At 39.0% G+C, this 22,876-nt stretch overlaps 1 protein-coding gene across 9 annotated transcripts in view; it reads left to right on the top strand.

Moving 5' to 3' along the window:
* The window catches only part of robo2 (roundabout guidance receptor 2), a 378,100-nt gene that overhangs the window by 284,845 nt on the left and 70,379 nt on the right, over positions 1-22,876 (top strand). For 7 of the 9 annotated variants that reach the window (XM_023351216.1, XM_023351211.1, XM_023351217.1 and 4 more), the window contains exons 4-8: positions 114-234; positions 729-867; positions 11,891-12,027; positions 14,829-14,840; positions 20,923-21,047. In XM_023351216.1, the coding sequence (XP_023206984.1) occupies positions 114-234; positions 729-867; positions 11,891-12,027; positions 14,829-14,840; positions 20,923-21,047 (534 nt within the window). The remainder of the gene's footprint in view (positions 1-113; positions 235-728; positions 868-11,890; positions 12,028-14,828; positions 14,841-20,922; positions 21,048-22,876) is intronic. The other 2 variants (XM_023351213.1, XM_023351220.1) reach the window with 1 other exon arrangement.

Here is a 22,876-nt window from a genome sequence, read left to right as displayed (position 1 = left end):
TAAACACCTTTAGTCCCAAATGAACTTACAAGGGGCGACTTTACAGAATGAAAGAAAAAAGTCAGTGTAAAAAAGTAAACATCTGGAAAATGTTATTTGTTTTTCTCCTTTAGATTCGAGGAGGAAAGCTCATGATCTCAAACACAAGAAAGACAGACGCTGGCATGTACGTGTGTGTGGGCACCAACATGGTTGGAGAACGGGACAGTGAGACGGCACAAGTAACAGTGTTTGGTACGCATTATTTCCTGATTTTCCCTGAAACATCTACTTGTGTAAAGGATTAAATGACACAGTGCTACTGCATACCTTCATGAAAATAATGGCTTTGGCCAGGTACTCTCAGAATTTGATTTTAAAGCTCTGTTGCTTAGACTTTGTTGCCAGATCTGTCCTGCTGGGCTGCATTCAGTTTTATGACTTTTTATTTTCAGAGTTGCTATTATTCTGTCATGACATAAAGCAGAGCTGGAGTGAAATGGACCATAGAAGCTAGATGGTAGTTGTTTAGTTTCTGTGTTGGCTTCAGGGGAATATTCCAAAATTTCTCTCTTGTTTGTTGAAGAACAGAAGTAAGAGACTGGCAGGACAATGAAGGATAAAAAAAGTAAAAATAAAGGATTATAAGAGATTATCCTTTGGGAAAGAGAGACCATGATGGATAGTGTGGAGTTCCATACAGCAGCCAAAAAAATAGATACTTATCTGTTTTTCTGCACATCTTGCAGAGCGACCAACCTTCCTTCGGAGGCCAATCAACCAGGTGGTCCTAGAAGAGGAGACGGTTGAGTTTCGGTGCCAGGTACAAGGAGACCCCCAACCAAATGTTCGCTGGAGGAAAGATGACATCGATGTTCCTCGTGGGAGGTACGCTCTTTTAAGGGAATATCCTAAAACAAAATCTGTTTTCTGTACCGACGTGACAGATTACATCTGATTTGGCAGTGACTGTACCGACAGCTGGTACAAGGTAGTATCTTAACACTTCAGGTTTTCCTCCTGATGCAGCTACCAGAGTTCACTTTGTACATCTGTTAGCAGCACTGGTTACAAATCTTGAATGTACCAGAAGTTTGGGTGAAGCATTCCTTCTTTTCAGAAAATGTTCTTTATAAGCATAAAATGATATACAGACTGCAAGACAAAGTCCAAGATAGGTAAGTAGCTAAGAGTTTCATCCACAAGACAGTAAAGGTTAGGAATATGAAGCTAATTCAAGCATAGCCTTTTTTCAGTTTTTTGGTTTTTAAGTAGATTAAAGACAGGATTTCATCAGCTCGAGTCTCAGACACTCAGCTTCAGTTAGTGTAAATTTGAGTACTCAGCTTCCTTGGACCTGAGTTGGCCTGACCTGAGTGAGGAACTCCTTGCAATATAGAGCAAGGTACTGATCAGCCAATCAGAAGAAGGCCTTGGGAAGTGGTACTAGACAGCCAATAAGAAAACAAATGCTTTTTTAACCTTCTGAACAAGATACATTCTGTCCTGGTAGATAAGTAGTCTGCTGACAGAATCTGTATTCAGACATGTTGTCATTCTATATTTAATAACTGATAAATTTACTGCAGAATTTAAAAGTGAGTCTCTATGTAAAGTTACTTAATTTAGTTATTTTAAAAGCTTACACAATTTTTAATGAATAAAAAGATTGTCATTCATATGTCATTCTTTTGAGCACGATACTTTCGGGTCACAAAGTATTGTGACCCCCTTGAAAGTCTAAATTCTCCTTAATTTACACAAATTTAGAGTATCACACACAGGAGACAATATGTTTGTGAGACTCGGTTATTGTGGCTAAATGTTAAGTGGCAGTATTATTTAAAATACATTTTTTGAGCTTTGCGTCATGTTATAATGTCATTATATCACCAAAACATACCTGGAGTGTTGCCTTAGATCTTTTATGCATGTTTGAGGAATCCTTTATTCTCCCGTTGCAATTCAGCTGTGAAAATCACCTCGGCGGACCTAGATCTGTCTTTGAGGACAGAGCTCCTTCTCTTATCTGCTTTTTCCAAACTTTGGAGCTAGCCAGCAGCAATTAGCAAACACCTGGTGGCATTGTGCATCTGTTGAGCTTATTATAGGAGCTAATTCTCGGAGTTTCACAAAGAGCGTGAGTTTTAAAGAGAGAGATGCCCAATGTCAAGGGGTTAAATTACAAGATAAAATTTCTTTTAAGTCATATTTGACATATGATATTTTTTAGAACAACTGAAAGTAACATAGTTACTTGATCATGCCTGGAAAATATGTAATATTCACTCGGTATAGTGTACCATGGATATTTTCTTGTTACTCAGAGAAACCTAGTTGTATTCTCTGCAGCCCAACAGACAGAAACAAAGACAGAAAAAAACATGACAAGACCTTCCAGAGGGACACTTGGCACAGGGATGTTAGAAACCTGGAAGATAACCACTACCTTCTCCAAACATTTAACCCCGTGCACTCAGTCGGCGTGTTATCACGGACATGACTCACGCGTTCGGTCCTGACTGCAAGAGCAGAAACAAACGTTAAGAGAGACGCAGCGACAGTGTGTAATTTACAGAGAGACGTCTCCAGCTGCAGCACATCTCTCCGGCCACCGATACTGCTGTTGGCAGGGGTGTGTGTGTGTGAATCAACCTATTCCCTCGCTTGCGAGTCACTCAAGTCACGGTCAGCATCGGTGTCATTGTCAGATGCGGACTTCAAAGAGACCAGCGTTCTGTCTTTAGCCAGCAGGCCGGTCGCTTTCTGCTTGGATCACCTCATAAAGCACACACTCAACGGGCCTGACATCTCCCAAGGCTAGCCGCCGAGCTGAGCGTAGGCGGCTTGTTTGCGTCTGATAAGGATTCGGTTCACTGGGCAGTGGGACGCGAGCCCCGTGCCAAGGCAAACACATAAAAGTGTTTCACTCCAGTCTTTGATAGGGAGTTGGCTCTGGAACGGAGTTCACTTTGTACACTAATTAACAGATTTATTATGGAGTTGGATATGTGTCATGCGCCGCCGTCCATCGCTGACTGTAACATCCCTTTGAAGTGCGGCCATACTTTCGGATGATAAACATGGCGAAATACAGAGCAAAAAATTAAAAAGAGATAAATATTCTATTGCCTCTAATTGCAATCTACAAATTATCGTTCTTTTTTTTTTCCTCCCCGAAGCGTATTTGGTGGTGCCAGCGGAGACGAGCATTCAGATGTAGATATTTTAATTCTGACATTTTCTTCCTGTTTTCTTTGCTCCTTATCATCACTCGACGAACATCAAGGACGGATGGATTTTCCCACACAAGAGAAGTTTCCATTTTGATAAGTGACAGGCGCATTTGAAGAAGAAGAACTGGAAACAGAAACACAGTCCCTTCTGGTATTTTACTTTGTGTGAAAGGGAATAAAAGCCCACAGCAGATCAAGCAGTTGTCTACACAGCGGGGAGTGGTCTCTGTTTGCTTTTTGTTTTTTTCTTTTTTTTTCATCCCGAAAGGTTACACTGTCCTTATTATTATGATAAGCTTTGGAAAGAGGCAAGGACTTAGCAGGACCGCTCCTTTTTACCGTCGAATTGTTTCAACTTGTCTTTGCTGGCCTTTTTACATGCTTCCAGTCTCTCGGTAGGTTTTCTGTAATGTACTGCTTTCATTCTAGGACGAGGTGGAGGGGAGGGGAACCTCAGCTGAGTAAACAGGTTGTTAATATGCTCAGTGGCTCCAGCTGCTTCTCAGGCAAACACATGCACACGCTGGCACTTAGAGCACCGATATGAAGCGCCAAGATGGCAGTGCCTTCCATCTCTATGGAACGGAGGAGGAGACAAAGCTGAAAAACAACCAGAGCACTCCATAAGAGAACAAGACCAGCTATTGCTTATATCTGTGTTCTTTAAAGGTGTTTCTTAAAAAAGGTATCATCTACTGGATGCCTATCTGCCTTACTGGTCCGAATCATTTTTAAAGCTAACCTGTCTCTAATCTGGTTGGAGTTCCAGCATCATCGTCTGATGGTTGTTATGAAACTAACATGCAAATATTAAACAGGTAAAAGTGAAGCATAAAATGACAATAATCAGGCTCTGTGGCTACACGAGTTTACCTTACTGTTTATCCTTATTTAACCTCGTAAATGGGGGGTAAAAGTTACCACCCAAACTATAAGAGAACCTGCTTGTGTGCTGAAAAACATCTGGCAATTTGGGCTTGAACTTTGAGCACCGCAAGAAAAAAAGAATAGCTTTTATGTGCTTCAGGCAGGTATAAAATCACTGACCAGCACATGAAATATTAAATGTATCGTCCCTTCCACCAGTTTATTTAGTTGGAACTAGGGTTTCTCGTTTTTCTTAAAGGGACAGTATTATGTTAAAACAACTCTTTTGAGCTCACCATCAAGTTATAGTGTTATTATAACCTGGAGTGTTGCTTTGATTATTTCATGCATGTTTGAGAAATCTTTTAATCTCCCATGGCAACCATTCAGTTGTGCAAAATGCCTGGGTGGAGCTAGCACCACCTGCACTCCCATTTGCTTTTAAGTTATATTTCTTATATGTAGCATTTACATAAAAACTGAAAGTAACACTGTTACTTGATTGTGCAATAAAATGACATTATGTGACTGGAAAACATAAAATACTGCTCCATTAATGTTCACTGAATAAGATTTTGATGCTATAAGATTGTGCTTCCCCAAGAAAAATCTTTTATCTTTAACCAAAAACCTGGTATGTGGCTCAAATTTTCATTGTTCTTATTTGTAATTTTATGCCCAAAATTATGTATTACACATCTTTCCTAATGTGTAATACTGCTAGTATCAGACGGGCAGTGTTGACAGCAGCTGCCAGGAGAGGAAAACTGTATCTTGTTAGGCTAAAGATTCCACCCTTCACCCTGAGAAGCCCCCTGTGAAAAGACCTTAGCAGTGTGCATTGCCAGCTTTATTTGCCTGCAAGGTTTGTGTGCTTCCCATGTCTCTCCCTCCATAGGTCTCCTCATTTGGTTTGGACCCTTGTGCCCTCTTCCTGTGCCTTATCAGAGCCTCTAATGTCTTGCAGTTCATATGCATTCAGACCCTCCCACCCCCTTCGTTCCTGTTGACCTCCACAGCAGAGCCACTGCAACATTCAGCAGAAAAGGCTGTTTCTTTTTTACTCAATTCCTCAGGGGCGTGTGAGTGCATGTGTGTGTTTGCAATTGTGTGTGTCGAGAGAGAGCTGTATGATAGAGGTGTATGGATGGGTCATTCTATTTGAGTAAGCTGTTAAAGCTAAAGTGACAGAAGTGCCCGTGTTATGCTGACCATCCGGTTTCAGTGGGTTTCTTTTTTTTCCCGCTTCTGCAACTTTGCAAAAGGAAAAGATAACAGGATCTGTTTCCTATTTCCATTACTTCCTTCAATACATAAGGTGCTTAGGGTGCAAGCTTGAGCTGAGGTTGATGTAGATGCACAGATCAGAATTTTTATGGCTGATTTCGGATCTTCACATTTCAATATTTCTTTGAGAACTGTTAGAAGATTTGGCTGCTGTAAATGGCTGTTGCTTATATCAGAGATGTTTGAGAAAACAATTGATGTAAAACAGACTTTTACCAATATTTTTAAAATAAACACAAAATTGTTATTGAGTCTGTATTTTAAACTAACATTAGCATCTTTGCATTAGCACAGTTCATGCAGTTAGCATGCCTAATAGTCACCTAATAGTCTGGTGGGCTCAGTTCGATTGGGGTCTAATATTACAACATTTTCACCTGGTGTGGTTCATTTTACCACTGAATTGTGGCGAATGATCCAAACCTTTTGAACAATCTGTTTACCTTCTTTGCCTGTGGTGGTTTTGCACCAAGATCACTGAAGCTAATGACACAAAAAGCCCTGAAGAAGACACTGAGCTTAACATCCTACTTAATGAAACGTTAACAACAACATTGTCTATGTGGTTACGGGTAACTGTGATATATCTTTGTCTGATCATATTTACATGAGGGCCTTTACCTCCATGTGTTGATTTGATTGTATTTATCCAGAATGTTGCGCTTTTAGACTTGTTTCCTGATTTTGGAGCGGTCTCTGGACCGTTTAAAGAGTTGTAGGGTTTCTCTTTTGTCTTTGTCAACAAGACAAGTCATCTCTCACGCTAACAGTTTGACTCGCATCTTTGTTTTGGTAGTATTTAGCGCAATAGTCCACTTCCTGCTTTTGTCCTCTTAGTGTTCACATATCCTTTTGAGCCACATCAGAGTTCACTTCAACCGAACCCAGACTTAGGTTTTCAGGTGGACCAGAGTTCATTTTTTTGATCTGCATTACAGTTCTGTTGCACATACACACCTCCCCAAACAAACCAGATTTTCTAGACAAATTATATAGAGTCTAGTTAAAGCAGATTAAACAGGACTGGTTTGAATGAACCCTATAATAACTATCTCCAAGGGTACAGCTTAGACAATGTATGTGGAACCTTTACTCTGAGTTTGTGAAAAGGCAAAGCAACATGTTCTATGACAGACCAAGATTGACAGCTGAACAGGATAAAACACGACAACTTTGCTGTACTCTATCAAAAAATCCTCAAAGTCTTGCTCTTTCTCACTCTTTTGCAGCCTTAAAGACCTGCAGACATGTCAAAGAACAGAGCTTTTAAAAAGCTTCTTATGTCTCTCTACTTCCTCTGCCATTAAAATAGCTAAATTTAAGTTGTCTTCACTCTGTAGTATCATCCAGCTAGAACTCCATTCGGTGCATTATCTGACTGTAAAAGGTTTCAATTGGCTGACTGGTCAATACCAGTCACCAAACAATTTCTCAGAGAATTTTTAAAAATATCAAGTAATAATTTAGGTAATGCATTTTTAAATACCAGGAATATGCACCTAATCATTTCTTGTAGTGCTTTGAAAACCCTCTCTCTCTCACACATACACTTTACTAAGAAAGCATCAATTTCTCAGTGTAATATTAATTCCTTTGATGTTTCTGTTCTTTAATTTCTGCTCCACTCAAAGACAAATTCTCCTTAAATAAAAAATAAAAGATCAGTGATCTCTGTTCTGTGGCTCCACATTTTTTATTTTTGCCACGTTTTTTTTTTTTTTCCAGCCGTGCCATAATATCCACCGAAAACCAATTTCAATTCACTTAAAAAAAACACTTTAATTTTGTATCGCCTTGGAACAAATAACTAATTTGGAAAGAAAAAAATAGCTCCCACTAAACAGCCAGGCTTCAAGGTGGACATTTTCACAAACTATTCTGCAACTAATGCCCGACTGCTGATGAATCCCAGTGGGGGGTTTTGGCCGTGAGACGTTGCCAGGGACCAGAGGTGGGGCAGCTCTGGCCAAAGGCTGCATTGAAGCCAGATGAGAACTGATAGCGGGTAATTGATTCTCTCTTACAGGCAACAAGTTCTGGACAGGTAGACTTCTGCTCCTTTGATCAGCTTGAGGGAAATCAGTGGTTCGATGGTGTGAAACTGGATCAAGCTGGCAGAATGAATGAAGCAGGAAAGGGTCTTTGGCAGAGCAGCCAGGCTAAGGTTCTTTGCTAGAATTAAACTCCAACTCTATCTCGATTCTGACTCATGCTGAGAGTAGGCACACAGCCTTCTCTCCTCCCCCCTGCTACCGGATCTATCAATCCGAACTTAAAGAGGTACTGCAGATAAGATTCTGCCATAAAATCCCTTTGTAGACACAATTATTCAGCTGTTTGTACAGTGAAAGATGGAAATCTCTTAATGTGGGTGAATTGGCACAAGAGAGAAGGTCGAACAAGGGTGGCTGTGTTCCTGACAGACACTTTAAAGTCAAATCCTTAAAAATGATCTGGAGGATCTTTGAGATGGATTGCTTTTAAAGCATGCCCATTAAATGTTCATCTCAGCACAGCCTTCTCATGCTGAAAACACATCAAGCTGACAAGCAAGGGGGGGAAAAAAAGCAAAAAACGCTGCTTTGTTTTGGCATTTGCTTACATTCCCATCACTCCCCATCAGCCCGCAAGAGCGAAAGACTCTGGATTCAGAATGTTTGTGTGTGAGTGTGTGTGCGTGAACGACGGTCTTCTTTGCACCGTGTGTGTACAGTATGTCTTCCCCTGGTTGAAATGCAGGCAGAGTCCAGTGGAACAAACTTGGCACTCCAGCCTTTTCCACAGCCCTCATACATGTGCAATTACATTCCTCTTCTAATGGAGAACAGAGCTCTCGCAATAAAGAGCTACTGTTCCCCTCCGCTGTGTGCACTTACTTGTGTGGCCGCAACCGCCTCTTATCCCTGAGAGTATTTCCACTCATCTTGTCATCTAAGCTGATTCCATATGGGAAGTTGATTACAGATTGATTGAGCTCATGTCCCTTTAATAAGTCATGAATCAGCCTGAGGTTGTGTTTTGAGAGGTTGCTTGAGGCAGGACCAACAACAATAAGATTCTTGTCTAATATGTGGATACCTGCCCTCTCCAAAACAGCAAGGGTTCAGTCAGGACTGTGGGAACCTCAATGAACACTTCAACCGCTGTTTGTTTTCTCTTCTTTTTTTTGAGTGACGATGGGTTATGTAACTATAATGAAAGTTACTGTAAAGGTAAAGAGTCTTTTTAACAATATTTTCTTCACTGTACGGTTATCAGGTACAACAGTTTGATTGCCAGTTAACAGAAATGGCAAATTCTCCAGTCACAAGTCAACAACTTAAGACAATTTGTATGTTGAAGTTCATCAGAACTGGGAGAAAGGGGGGGAGTTAAGTAAATTAGAAAGGGAACTGTTTAATTTCTTGGTACTCAATGGTCAGAATAGGAGAAAATATTCTTTGGACGGAAGTTCAGTGACTGAAAATATCTGGCTGATGGGAGAAAATAGGCAGAGATGAGAAGGAGGCAAAAGTAGCTCAACCAATTGCTACAACCAAACTAGAAAACACATTAGTAGATGGGTTGGAGCATTGCTGCTAACTTTGCTACACAAACCCATTTCAACAAAAGAGAAATATTTTGTCTGTAACAATCAGGCTTCTGTGAAAACATGGATTACTATAAGACTGTAAGCATACATTTGTCATCCTAAATTGACAAACTCCTCCCACTTCAACACATACTTTCTTTGGTTATAGACTCAAATGCAGTTTTTGTAAACTATTCAGTTTTAACTTACATCAACAGGTAAGAATAGAAACAGAAACACTGTAAACATACTGGAGTCTGCCTGCAATGTGAAATAATAGAACTATGCACAAAAGGCTATGGCATTAACATCCTATTACATTTAAGGTTATGTTCATACCTTCCCTGTTTAGACTGCTTTAATCAAACTCTAGTTTGATTAGGAAGTGTCAATACGCAATCGAAATCTGATGCGGACCCTAACTCTGGTCCACCTAAAAACCTAGGTTGGTTCAGTTGAAATGAACTCTGGTTCAGTTCAAATGCATATGTGATTACATTTGATACCGCTCCAGAAGCAGGAATCCAGCTGCATAGCAAGGCATTCTGGGTAAACACAACCAAAACAAATCAACATGTCGACGCCAGCGGCAGAAATAGCTTGTGGTCTTTTTGCCAAAGACAAATGAGAGGTAAGGACCAATGACTGATTGGGTTTGCAAATTAGCCCAGGGGCTAGAAAACCTTCGTACAAAACTACGATTTCCAGTTTTTATCATGTAACATCGTTTACTGTGATGTCCTCGATTAAATAAACTTGAATTGAATCCTAAACTCACTAAAATCTGATGCCACTCCAATTAATGTTTACATTTCGTGAAAATGGAAGTTGCGCTCACCTCATCTTCAGAGGTTTTTGAGTTGTTTCCTACAGCCGGTGGTAGGAGCTTAGTTGCATTATTCTGACTTACCCATTTCAGCACTTTCTCTGGTATGTCATTAAAAGGCCTTTGAACCACAGGAACAGTGTGACAGGAAATATTTATGACTCTGTAACTCTGCCTTAAAAAATGTTAGTAGCATATTGCTTATTAGCACTTCTAGGGATCCACTGTATTACCCTAACTTGTTCTTGTTACCCTGTTGCCCTTGGTCACCTGCCCCCCCTCCCTGGTAACTCAAGAGTTCATGTTGCTCTCTCCATTGTATCCGGAAGGCAGGATATGAAATGATACTCTGCCTGTTGGGGCTGTTTGTTTTTCCTTTGACAGCAGGCTTGTCTGAAAAGGTGCCATCTCCTTCCTTACCATCCCACTCATCTTTTTTTTTTTTTGTAATAATAAATCCTTTATCTACACCAACCACCGGTACCTGGAACTGTACATCCCCTCTCTTCCTGCAGAACAAAGCATTCAGTCATGACTCAGTCAAATAATCATTATGGTTCTTTAAGTGCCAGTGTGGAAAGGTGGAACCCAGCAGTCATAGCTGAGGAATGTGCTTCAATAAAACTGCCTTTGAATGCTTTCTCAGGAAATGTCATAACAGTGAGTTAAAAAAAAAAACAAGACGTGGATAGACGGGGTAAATTAGTTCCTCAGCTGCCAGTGGCAAGCTGCCATCGGTACACCTGATAGTTGGAGCAGAGGGGTCTTTCTCCCTCTGAAGGAAATGGACCGTGGAAAACTGTTCCCCTACAGTCACATCAAGAAGGAGTGCCGGAAACTGTCATCTATTATGTTGTATAAAGTAGAATAAAGCCTTTTTTTTTTACTTCACTGTGTCTATAAACAATCAAGTTGTTAAAATAAAATGCCATTTTAAATAAAACATCTGTTTCAAAATGACAAATTTACAAAAATTCAAGTCATACTACTACAGTACTATACCATACTGCTACAACAATACTGTATGTTTATGCTGTAGTTCAGGTACAGCCCTCTGCTCAGGTGTAGTTTGTAAAAAAATATCCATTTCTGGAGATCTTTTTCTGTCTCTGAAGGGTTAACATGAGCAGACCTCAGTGCACTGGGCTCGGGTGTGTTTTTATTGGTCTTAGGACTGCAGATTAAGCGTTTTCTGGCACATAGAAATACTCTGAGTTAAAAGCTGCTGTATAATTTCAGTGCTGCTGTTTTCTTTTTTTTTCTTAAAGTCCACATAATGGTCTCTAGGCAGCAGCGAACTATAGTACATTCAACAAAATGAAGATCCTAAGATAGATTGTAATTTCTTCTAAGATTAGTGGGGGGGTTTCTTTGCAGACCAATTATGTGATGATGTCATTAATACAACCTGCAGTACACCTGCTAGCTTAAAACATCTGCACTGCTTCCAGGGAGCCATCAACCTCTTCAAATGAACCAGTATATTTTTTATTCATAGCAGAAAAACTAAAAACAAAACAAATTTTGTGCAGTTGACATTGATTATTATTATTATTATTATTATTATTATTATTATTATTATTATTATTATTATTATTATTATTATTACTACTTTGACACATGTAGGTTGGAAAGAAAAACTAAATTACTGCTAAATAAAAAAGAAAACCTCCTCAGTGTTGATGCTTGAAGATTCCCAAAAACTATGATCTTGAAAAAAGCTAAAGAGGACTCTCTTCACTCCTTCTGTTTTTTCACCCTTCTTTTTCTCACACAATGAACGTGAAAGTGTTAGAGCGTTCTTTCAGCCAGCTGATCAGCAGTGTACAACAACATGTGGGTAAGACATCTGGTTGTGGAAATAATTTATTTAATAAAAATTATTGTGATGCTCATCCAGTAGACACATACTGCAACAGTTATACACTTAAAACCATTATTGGTGAACATATAAAGAGAAACCTAAAGTGAGGACTTTCTTGTGATGAGTGAGTGGTGCTGCTTTAAAAAACCTTTTTTGAAAAAGTAATTTTCCTTCAATCTTTGTCAGTAAAACTCCACCTCAGCTGAGGGTATATGTATTGGACTCTAACTGAACTTCATGTTTCGGGCGGTTACTTCCAGGTACGACATCCGCTACGACAAGGACGACTATATGCTGAGAGTGAAGAAAGCCTCCATTAGCGACGAGGGCACGTTCACCTGTGTGGCAGAAAACCGCGTGGGCAAGCTGGAGGCTTCGGCCACTCTCACAGTCAGAGGTAAAACACTTCTCCTCTGTCTTCCTGCCGTCAAACCGAGCACACAGCAGCAGCGCATGTAGACGCCACGGAGCGCTGGGGTCCTCGCTCTCACGCCAGCAGGAGGTTTAAATTGGCAGTTTTCTCTGCAGGGATTTCTTTATGCTAATGAAGACGCAGCACACAGACTTTCAGAGCCAACAGAGATGTTTACAGTCTATGAATCTGTTTAATTATTTACATTTCCAAGTGCATCAGCGACACACTTTGTCAGCCTACTTCCTCTTCTTATTCTTGCGGACTGTTGCCCCCCCCTCCATCACCTCCCTACTGCTAACGCCCATGCTGCGACCACCCAGTCAGCAAGGCCATTTCACAGATTACTGGTGCACACCGTCTCTAACCACACCTGGGGTTTGCAAGGGTAATAAAAACGTTCTGAGTATAATTTTTCTTATTTGCACCAGCCTCTTTTCCATTACCCCCAGTATGTACAGCCTCTGTGGAGCGCTTTAGGGTCTCAGAAAGCTGCAGGAGATGACTGAAAACAGGTTGGTGACAGTAGCATAAAGCCACATGTAGACATGTTACAACGTGACGGCGCGGATGAGATCAAACAAAAAGCTGCTCACTGACGATGACTACAAATTGTTTTAGCTGTCAAGTTGTCAACAAGCCAAGTCTCAAATTTACATGTTACAAAAAAGAAAACCAGACACAGTGCTTTGATTCTTACTGTCAACACTGTCAAAAGTTTTAATTAAAAATAATAGTGAGAGAGTGGGAAATAGGTCAGTTATGCTAGCTTGACTTTGACAACTTTAACATGTAGATGTGCTGTGGAATTTGGTGTTTCAGTTCAGTAAAAAAATGACCCACACACAAGCTCTGACAGATCATCAGTAGAGTGTTGTTCAGACTTATTAATAATTATAAAATAAATATTAAGCATGAAACTATAACAGACTGAATGATCTGATCTTTGTGTGGGAAATGTTTGCATGCTATTTGATGTTGAATCCTGATACACTAGCGGAGCTGTTGTCAGTCAATTGCTATGGCAACAGATCTACCCTAACCCCACAACAGAGAACTTGAAAAAATAACACAAGCGGCTTTGAGTTGTTCTTCTACAGTTTTTCTGTGTTGTTTTACCTTTGTTGTGGCGCCTTGCAATAAATTAATAATACTGACATTTCCGGGTTTCAAAAGTATTCAAACCCTTTGTTTGTGCTATTACTACAGACCCAATCTATGAATTAGAATATTACTGAAAATGTTATTATATAGATTAATTACACGCAGATGGATGTTTGAAAACCCTTGTTTGTGTTAAGATCATCATGTTCCACTTACAGGTAATGAAAACAAGACATTTGGAATAATAATATTACATCAGATCAATAAAAAGATACAGAAATTTGGGATCAGTGAAAAATACGTTTTATATCTGCTTGAGGGTTATTTTCAAAAAGTGCTTTTTAATCTGACTGCATATTTTAACTTTTTTAATATGATTGTACAAACTTCAGTGTTTTTATTCGAATTTTATGTGATAAATCAACACTAAGTACCAAGAAAATGATTCATAGGCGTCAACATTTTTACAAATAAAGAGATTTACATGATCTAGAAACACAACAGATTGTCAGCTAAACTTAGACCTGGAATGTGTTTGGACCTGCAACTTTTACAGTCCAAACAGCCATTCCTGCCCTCAGCTATGCCAAATAAAACTCTTTTAGAGCCACAAATGTTATATTACCTTTTGAAAAAAGGTATCTTGTAAATGTCTACCATGGGGGAATATGTTATTTTCAAGAAATTTGATTTCTATTTTTAAGTTTTGAAATAAGGAAAACCATAAAATCTTTTGCCTTTTTCTTTTACAGGATGTTGATATTCTTGAGAAATTGTGTTGAAAAAGCAAATTTTACAACCTAATGACAAGAAAACTAAAGCTAAAAAAAATTGCTGTCAATTTTTAGCATCATTTTGATGTGGGAATTGAGCGCAACAAAATTGAGAAACTGGTAACATTTATTGTTATATCTGTATTTAAAATCATGTGTTGGTTCCTTATAGCTAGGCTGAGATTACCGTATTTTCTATTCTATGTCACAATTTTTCTTGTAGTTTTTCATAAGCCTGAAAAATTGAAATCCATAATTTTCTTCAACTTTTCATCCACAATTTTGAATGAACTTTTTGTTGGTCCATGACATAAAATTCCTATAAAATCATTGAAGTGCATGGTTGTAACAGGTAGAAAAGTTCAAAACATAAGAGTACTTTCCTCAAGATTCTCTACCAGGCACCGCTTCATGTGTAGATCGTTTTTTTCTGGGTTTTCTTTCTGCAGATGGAGATTTGATATGATGCAGTGTAAAGATGCTACCGGCATACTGAGTTCTGGGTGTTTGTTGCATCTGTTTATGCTTTATTTTCTGCTTTATCCATCAGCAGCTGTGAAACACGTTTGCATTGCTCTGACCGACATCACCTATGGAAAAGTAGATTTTATTTGTGAAGACAGAGGAGGTCCAGTTGCAGATCTGTCCCTGAAGAGCAAAAACACCCACATTACAATCTGGTCCATCACACTTGGATGTTTTCATCAGTTTTCTATCATGTTTTCACCTGAACACACTGAACAGTGGACAGCCCCCTACTGGATCTTCTCTGTCATGTCTCTGGCTCAACATGCCATTCATTCTGATTTATTTTACTTTATCATGTTTGCTTTGTTCCTTTTCTGTTTGTGCGTCTGTGTCTTACTTTGTTTCTTTTGTGTATCCACTCCACCTTTGTTGTGTCTTCAGCTCGCCCTGTTGGTAAGTACTCATCTTGCATGCTTTTTCACTTAACCATTACAGCCTTTGAATGCTTTAAGATCATTACCATTGGACTGATGTATTTGACTAACACAACCATTTCCTTAAAGTGCCGGCTCCATGTCTTTATAACATGTTATCTGGAGAGAATATGGAATACTTGACTTAATAGAGCTTATCAATATGCATAAAAAATTCCAGTCTTAGTAATTACAGCTAGCTGCTAACTGTTAGCAAAACAATTCTTTGGTGTGGATCTTTTTACACAATAAGGAATACTTGATGAGTTGTTGTTTTTTTTTAAATAAAACAAATGACTGGTGAACAGAAAGTGTTTTAGTCAAATTTACAATCAAGCCAGAAGTTTGTTTTTTTTTTTAAATCCCAATTTTGATATTTTTTTTTATTATTTATTTTGGGAAGTTCAGGTCAGATAAAATCCATATGATTAAAATTTAATAAAAAAAAAGATACTAAGTTGATCTGTATTAATTTTTGGTTTCATTAGGAAGTTATTTTCTAAACTGTGTTTCATTTCAGTTATTAAACCATTTTATGCCTGTAGCAAAGGGCTGCAAGCAACACATACTTTGGCAATAGATTATTTATTCTGATGATTAATCAATTAATCGGATAACAAAGTTGCAACATTCATCAGATTTTTTGTTTAACCACTTTTTTATACAACATCAGAAATGCATTAAAAGATGCAGCGGAAAAGATCAATCCCTTTCATTTCAAAAAGCAAAATAAATCTATTGCCTAAAATTCAACAACAGCATTTCTTTGGTGAATTATTGATCATTTGTAGCAAAATGTGCAGTTTCAAATAAAATCCTTCCAAAGTCAAAATGCCAAACTCTCAAAATCTCAGCTTCTTTTTCTTGACTTGTGTTTTAGAACATATTTTCTTTATATGTTTGAGTGTGTGTATTCTAGCTAGTGATTAATTGGTTGCCAAATAAATTGACAATAATTTCAATTATCGATTTATCACAATTAATCTGATTAACCTGAATCCGACTGACTGTAAAGAATCGTTTACAGTCAGTCTAAACTTGTACGCAACATTAGTGTTCATAGTGTAGTTTTTCTAAATATAGACCCACACTAATAATATCATTTATTTTTATTTACAATGCTCAGCTACTTATAAATGGCTGTGAGTAGTAAAATTTAAACAATAACTTGAAAGAGAGTTATTGGGGAGATATTTCTAAGCAGGAATGTTTCATGTAAAACAGCTCAGCTTTGGCAAATGATATCCATATTTCTCCACTCTGGTAGTTCTTCAGATTGTAGACTGTCCTTTGACAACGGCTGAGTGGGCTGGCTGTATCGGCGTCTCAGACATTGTCATCTCATATGTTCCAGTTCGTGTTTCAGTTGCGAGTCCTGACGCCATCTGTGGGTTGCTGGAACGCCGAACTGCGATCCATTTGTGTTGGACGAGACTTTTTTTTTTTCACTGGTGCCCACGTCTCCCAGTTAGGAAGCTTATTTTATTTCCCACAGATAGTGATCAAGAACATACCAAATTTGCAGCACTTGGAGTTTCAGATGGTTAGAGTTAGCACGTTGATGAGATGTGCGCCCTCAGGAGCAGAAACAAACGATAAAGGGGCATCGGGAGGGAAAGGACGGCAGAGGTGCGTTTCGAACACCAGGCTAAGCTGGTGTAAGAAAAATAAGAACAAAATGCTCCCTCAGTGGCAGGACTCGGGTTGCCAAAACAGCAGTAGCTGCTCGGTGATTGTCAAACTGTCAGCTTCCTTGAAAATGGAGGAAGTTACACATTCAACCAGCCTGTGGGAAGAGACAGTAATTGCTGTCAACGTTTGAATGAAATATGACTCAACACGGGATTTTAAAGGAGGAGGAAATGTTTGTGACTGTGAGCACCAAAAGGATCTCTGTCTCTTTGTCCATTTGTTCTTTTCACCCTGACTGCTGTTGCATGCAGAGCCCTCTCTGAACCAGGCAGATGTGGCAGGTCATGAATTAAATATGCCCCCCTCCCACCACCATCCCCTCCAATCATGTGTTTCTTTAAGTGAGGGCAGGAAACGACTTCTCATATGTCATTAAGGGTCTCTGAATCCAAGCATAGAAAGTAGGAGTATAAAACTATCACTCTCTAACCTTCTATTCATCTCAATATGGGATCCAAACATTAAAGTAGTCATAATTACACAAGTTTCCCAGAAGCCATGTAGGAGACATAATAAATGTCTCATTCTTGGCTTCTATGCAGAACCGGTCAAACATTGTCACCTCCCAGAAATGTTGCTTAAATCATCTTTTGGCAAGAAATTTTTATTGAGCTATTATTTTAGTAAGGTGATGATATGGTCATTCTCTGGGAATACTTTACTTCAAAAAAGTTCCTCAAAGTATTGAATCAGTGGGGCTGAATACATATGCCGTCCACAATTTTCAAATATTTTTCCCCTTTTTTATTTTATTTATTTATTTTTTAAGATTTTTTTTATTTTTTTTTGAGTCTAGTGGTTTTTAATAAACAGTTTAAGGACAGAAAACAGGGAGGACAGAGAAGAGGAAGATATGTAGCAAATGGTCCAACACTGGGAATCGAACCCAGGACTTCCTGGAGGAATGTAGCCTCTACACATGGAGCCCACGCTCTGCCAACTCAGCCACTTCCTCTTTATATTTTTAAACTATCATTTTCTATATTTCCATTCAGTTTTCATGGGAATTTTGAGCAAACTTTTGAAATGTCGCAAAAAAATACTTTAAGAGAAGAAAATGCTAATTAGGTGTATTTCCATCTGCTGTTTTGGGGGGAATCAACCAGCGTAATTTAGTCCGATTCTGGGATTAACAGGAAGTAGAGGTTCTAAACTAGCATGGAGCTCACATCTCAGAAAAATGTTCTCACCTTCCAGCTGGAGGTTTGGATTTGGATTTTTTTTTTGGCACAGTAGATGGTAAGGTTTGATACGTTGGAACTTTTTTGACAAATGCGTTTCCGTCTCTCCATTGGCGCGATAACTCTTGTTTCCGAAGAAGCCAGAAACCACCACAAGTGAGATTATAAACGCTTTTTGCAAAACTCAGGAAGTTGTTCTGAATTTTCTCGTTTCCATCAATGCTTCAAAACAGTAGATGGAAACTATTTTGAGGGCTCTGACAGACAAAACAAAGCAAAGTTCTGACAAAATATGTAAATGTTCAACAGGGTATTGAAATATCTTTTTTTATTTAGCTCTTTTTGTATTTGGCGCACACCATCGGCCTTGTTTAAAAGCGAAAGGGCAAAGCTAGAAAAAGGAAGGGCAAAGCTTTACAGCGCCGTATAAAGGAAGGCTGTATAACGTTTGAAACCATATTTTTAGTGAGTACTTAGTAATGCAGGCTATAGGATGGAGCAGAGCAGAGGATGAAGAGGGAGGGAACAATGTCCTTGCCAGAGCATGATTTAGGAGCTGTGTACCAGGCCCGGCATTATGAGAGCCACGAGATATCCAAGCTCCAGAAGGCCAAACGGGAAGGCAGTAAATCTGTTACCATCTGTACTATTCCCAACTGTGTGTATCTTTGACAAATACACACCACCACCCCACACCCTGACAGGGATTACATGCAGAAAGCAGCCAAATGGGCAGAGACTGGCCCTACAGAAACCAGCTGGCTTATTAGAAGAAAGACTTACATGGAAAGCAAAAGAAACAGAGAGGGTGCAAGATGCTGCACTGCAACATTTCAGTTTTTGTGTCATTGAATCCCTAGCTGTCTGTACCAATCATAACCTTTTTAATCTGTTGTCTGCACTTGTGAGGAGTTGGTCTCTGCAGACTTTATTATGTTCCTCCAGTCTCGTTTCCCGCAGAGAGAGATGAGTTGTTTATGACGTATCTTATGTCATTCATGTGATTTTCAACATAGGAGTCTGCAGCCCTGATAATATGATAAATGTCTGTTAATTACTTTTTATTTGTGGAGCCAAATCTTCATTCGCAGGATGTGTATTACCATGGAAACAGTTTTTATATCCTCAGTGCAACTATCTCAGTTTGAATCGGTCTGTAAATTACGACGGTGCATTAGGGCGACTGTAGATTAAAAAAACAAAAAAAAAAGAAAACTCAGGGAAAAACACGGACATTCATGAGCTTAAAAAGTGGAAAATTAGCTAGAAATTTCTAGAAAAAAAACTAAGAAATCTCTGAGTTTGAAATGCTAGAAAATGATTAGAAAAAACTCAGATATGTCAAGATTATTCTCAGGAAATACCTTGAAAAACATGGAAATTTCTGAGTCTGAAAAAGGAGAAATATTGATAGAAAAAAATAGGACATTTTTTAGATTTCCTAAATTTTTGGAACAAACATTTGACAAAAGTTTCAAAAGTCAAACATGCTAGAAATCGCGAACTCACAAATATCCCTCTTTTTTCTAGAAACTTTCAGAGTACTCCTCCCCTCTTTTTCTAACTACAATAGCCCTGATACTTTGTCAGAGTAAATGCTATCAATTACTGTCCTGACAGAAATTTATTTTGGAGTAAATGGATTAAGCACCAACATCGGAACATTATGTGCCTGTAAGAAGATTTGAAAGAAGCAATTTACACTGTAAAGCTTTTGTGCAATTGTTCTCTGAGGTAATAAATCAAAGGAGAGCCGGGCTTCTTGTCCTACTGACTTCAATACAAGCAGATTTGGGTTTTTTTTTTTGGTTGTTTTTTGCAAACAAAGGAGTTTTTTTTTCTGCCGGCTGTCAAAAAGAAAACAAGTTCACTTTGCAGAATCAAATGCAATAATCCGCTTTATGTACAGTCTATTGTTCAGAGAGAGAAGGTGCAAATACATTAAAAATGGATACGGCTTTTGTCATATTCACAACAGAGTCCATTCAAAATGGAAAGACGTAGTAAGTAAGTCAAATTTATAGTATTTTTTGTAGAAATGATGCAAGTAGAAACGTAAGGGTGGTAAAAACAACACGATTAGCATTTTTTTCTTTAAAAAGTCTAATATTTACAGCAAAAACTGTAAAAAAAGCAAAAAAAGGAAGATTTAGCAGATTTCATATGGAAGACAATAAGGGCCATCGGAGAAAAAAAATAGAATTCAGACTTTAATCTGTCATGTAAAGAAAACCCAACATTAAAATCTGACATTTTTCCGCGTGACACAACTCATCTTTGTCATTGTGCCCAGAATTCTGAAAAAAAAAAAGGCAGAAGTCTTAGATTAGAGTCAGATTCCTTGTTTTTTGTTTTGTTTCATGTTTAATCCTCCTCTGTATTCCTGGGAATAACTAAACTAATATTGAGATAAAGCAATGCTTTTGGAATCTTTTCCACATCTGTGTTTCAAATAATTGACCACAACTGATGAAGGTTGAACTACATTCCAACATCCCTTCGCAGTTCTCGACTTTGCCTCAGAAACGACATGTTTGATTTCACTCTTTGTGTTTTCTGTTGTATTGGAGATTGACCTGACCGCTCCATGGTCCTCACTGAACATCATGACTCATATTCAGTGTTTGGGGGGGGGGTCGTCTGATAAACTGTAAGATCCTCAAAAGAACAATCTGTCTTCTGTTAGTCTATAAAATGTTTTGCCGTTGTTCTCTAGGCCTTAGCTCATGTCCTTTTTCTTTAAGAACAGGGCTTTGAACACACAAACAGTCGTGTTCTTACAGCCGTACAGTTTGATCCAGCTGTACTTCTGAGTCCTTCCTCCATATAAATCTGAAGCGTGTATGTTTTGAAGGCATGGCTGTGCCTTTGTGTTGTCCCAGATTTAAATGCCATTGTGACTGAGGCACCTCGTTGTGTGAATGCCACTGTGACTGTCATTCATTCAGATTCAGCCTTTACCTGAATGAATGGCCAATCTGGTTACCATGGCAGTGTTAGTCCCTGGTGTTCTTCTCTGTTCAGAGTAAAAACAAAGTTGAAGTTGCATGGAAGCTCTGGACGGCAGCGTCTTTTTCCTTTCTGCACTGCTGCTCGTTCCTGCTTGAACTTCTCCAGCTCTGATAGCTGAGTAGCTCCCAGTCCACCCAGTCACCTTCTAACGCTATTACTTTGATGCTTTGACTCCAGCTCCACCCCAGTTTGTCATCCGCCCACGGGATCAGATCGTGTCGCAAGGCCGCACTGCCACCTTCCCATGTGAAGCCAAAGGAAATCCCCAGCCGGCAGTTTTCTGGCAGAAGGAGGGGAGTCAGGTAAGAACACAACACACCCTGAACTCACCATGAGAAAAACCGTTTGGTCATTTTATTCCACCCACATTATTAAAGCGCTACTCACTACATACACCAGAGCAGTAACTGATGATTATTTCAGTAATCACTTATTTAATCAATTATTCAGTCAATTATGCAATCGATTATTAGATTGATTATTGTGACAATTAATCCTAAAAAAAATGGCCTATTTTGCACATAAGAGCCTATTTTTTCTTACAATATTAGAAATATATTAAAAGATGCAAATAGGCAAATAATTCAATTCATTTTCAAATAAAAAAAAATACATATGTCATTGCCTAAATCGGAATAACAGTATTAGTGAAAGTTGGATTGTTTGTAGCAAAGGAGGCATCTGCAGCTAAAAATGTGGAAGAACTCCACCCTGGACCGAATATCAGTACGATGTAGAGATGAGTTGTTTTGTTTTTTGTTTTTGTTTTTTCAACTAAACAAATAATAATTGGATAGCAAAAGTGGCTTAGTAGGCAATTGTTATTTTTCAATTTTCTTTTTACGAATTTGAACCAGGTGAAATTAAAGCTGTGCCCCTTGAGGAGTTCTGGATAGAACATATTTAATGACATTTAATTTTAAATCTAAATGTAAAATGTATGTTTATTTGTGCAGTTTGGGCTTATTCACTGCTCCAAGTGTGACGTTCTTTCAGCAAATAGTCTTTATTTTTTGAGTCTATATACTCCGGATAACTATTAATCAATTATTAAGTAAGTCGACTATTGGTTCAGTAATTGATTCATCACGATTAATCCGATTAATCGTTTCAGCCCAAATATACACAAAGCCTTCCAGAAGTATTTATACCCCACTGAATCACATCACACTCAGTGTGACTGGGGTATTGCAGGAATACTGCATTCACTGAGGAGAATTATATAGTCCTGCGTTTGTTGGGATTTTAATGTGATAGACCATCACACTATAAAATGGAAGGAAAACCAATCATAGTTTTATTCATTTTTTATAAATAAAAATCCCAAAAGGTGCGTTCGACCTCTTTTACTATGTTGCTCCTAATTTAAAAGCAGGACAGCCAGTTGTCTAAAGTCAGTCAAAAGTGGACTGGGTTAGAATTAGACACCACACTTCCTAGTTTTATTTAGAGAGAAACTTCAAAACCATGCATTCCTCTCCTTGCCCTCCACAATCACGCTCTACCTTTGACTGGTCCACCGAGAAAAATCCCAGTGAAATGCACTGACGTTTGCTGTGGCACTGTGACAAAATGGGGAAAATTTCCAAGCGGTGTCTGTATTCTGTAAAGCGCCGTGTCATTAACACTGATTTGTTTGGATTCCCTCCACTGTTTGTACAAGTTCTCCCTCTGTTCACCACGCCGTGGCACAAAGTGCTCCATCTCTCATCAGCGTCTCCGCTAAAGACACAAAGTCGCACCTTTGTTCCACGGAGCAGCCAAACGACAGCGAACCCGGCGGAGCTCTGATCGCTTTTCCGTGAACCTGAACTGATAAGAGCGATCCGATCCCTCTCTCCAGCAGATAAGCTGATTCAAATACCCGGGTGTCCTCTCTACGGTCAACAACGGCGCCAATTAGGAGTGCGTCGGGACTTGTCGATGAGCCGCAGATACGACTCGGCTCGTGCGATGCAGTCAGTCAATGCCGACAATTACCAAACAGTTATCTTAGAGGCTGAATCAAGTTGCAAGTTCACACAGAGATCAGGAGTGACGCTCGCGCACCTGCGGGCGACCTAAGGCGCCGTCACACGTCACTGGAACCGGGAACTTAAGATTGCTGATGTGTCACTCTGGAATCAAACCG

The sequence above is a fragment of the Xiphophorus maculatus genome, chromosome 18 (assembly GCF_002775205.1).
Source record: "Xiphophorus maculatus strain JP 163 A chromosome 18, X_maculatus-5.0-male, whole genome shotgun sequence".
Lineage (NCBI taxonomy): Eukaryota > Metazoa > Chordata > Actinopteri > Cyprinodontiformes > Poeciliidae > Xiphophorus > Xiphophorus maculatus.
The sequence above is the reverse complement of the archived record's forward strand: the minus strand, read 5'-3'. Positions and strand labels throughout refer to the sequence as shown.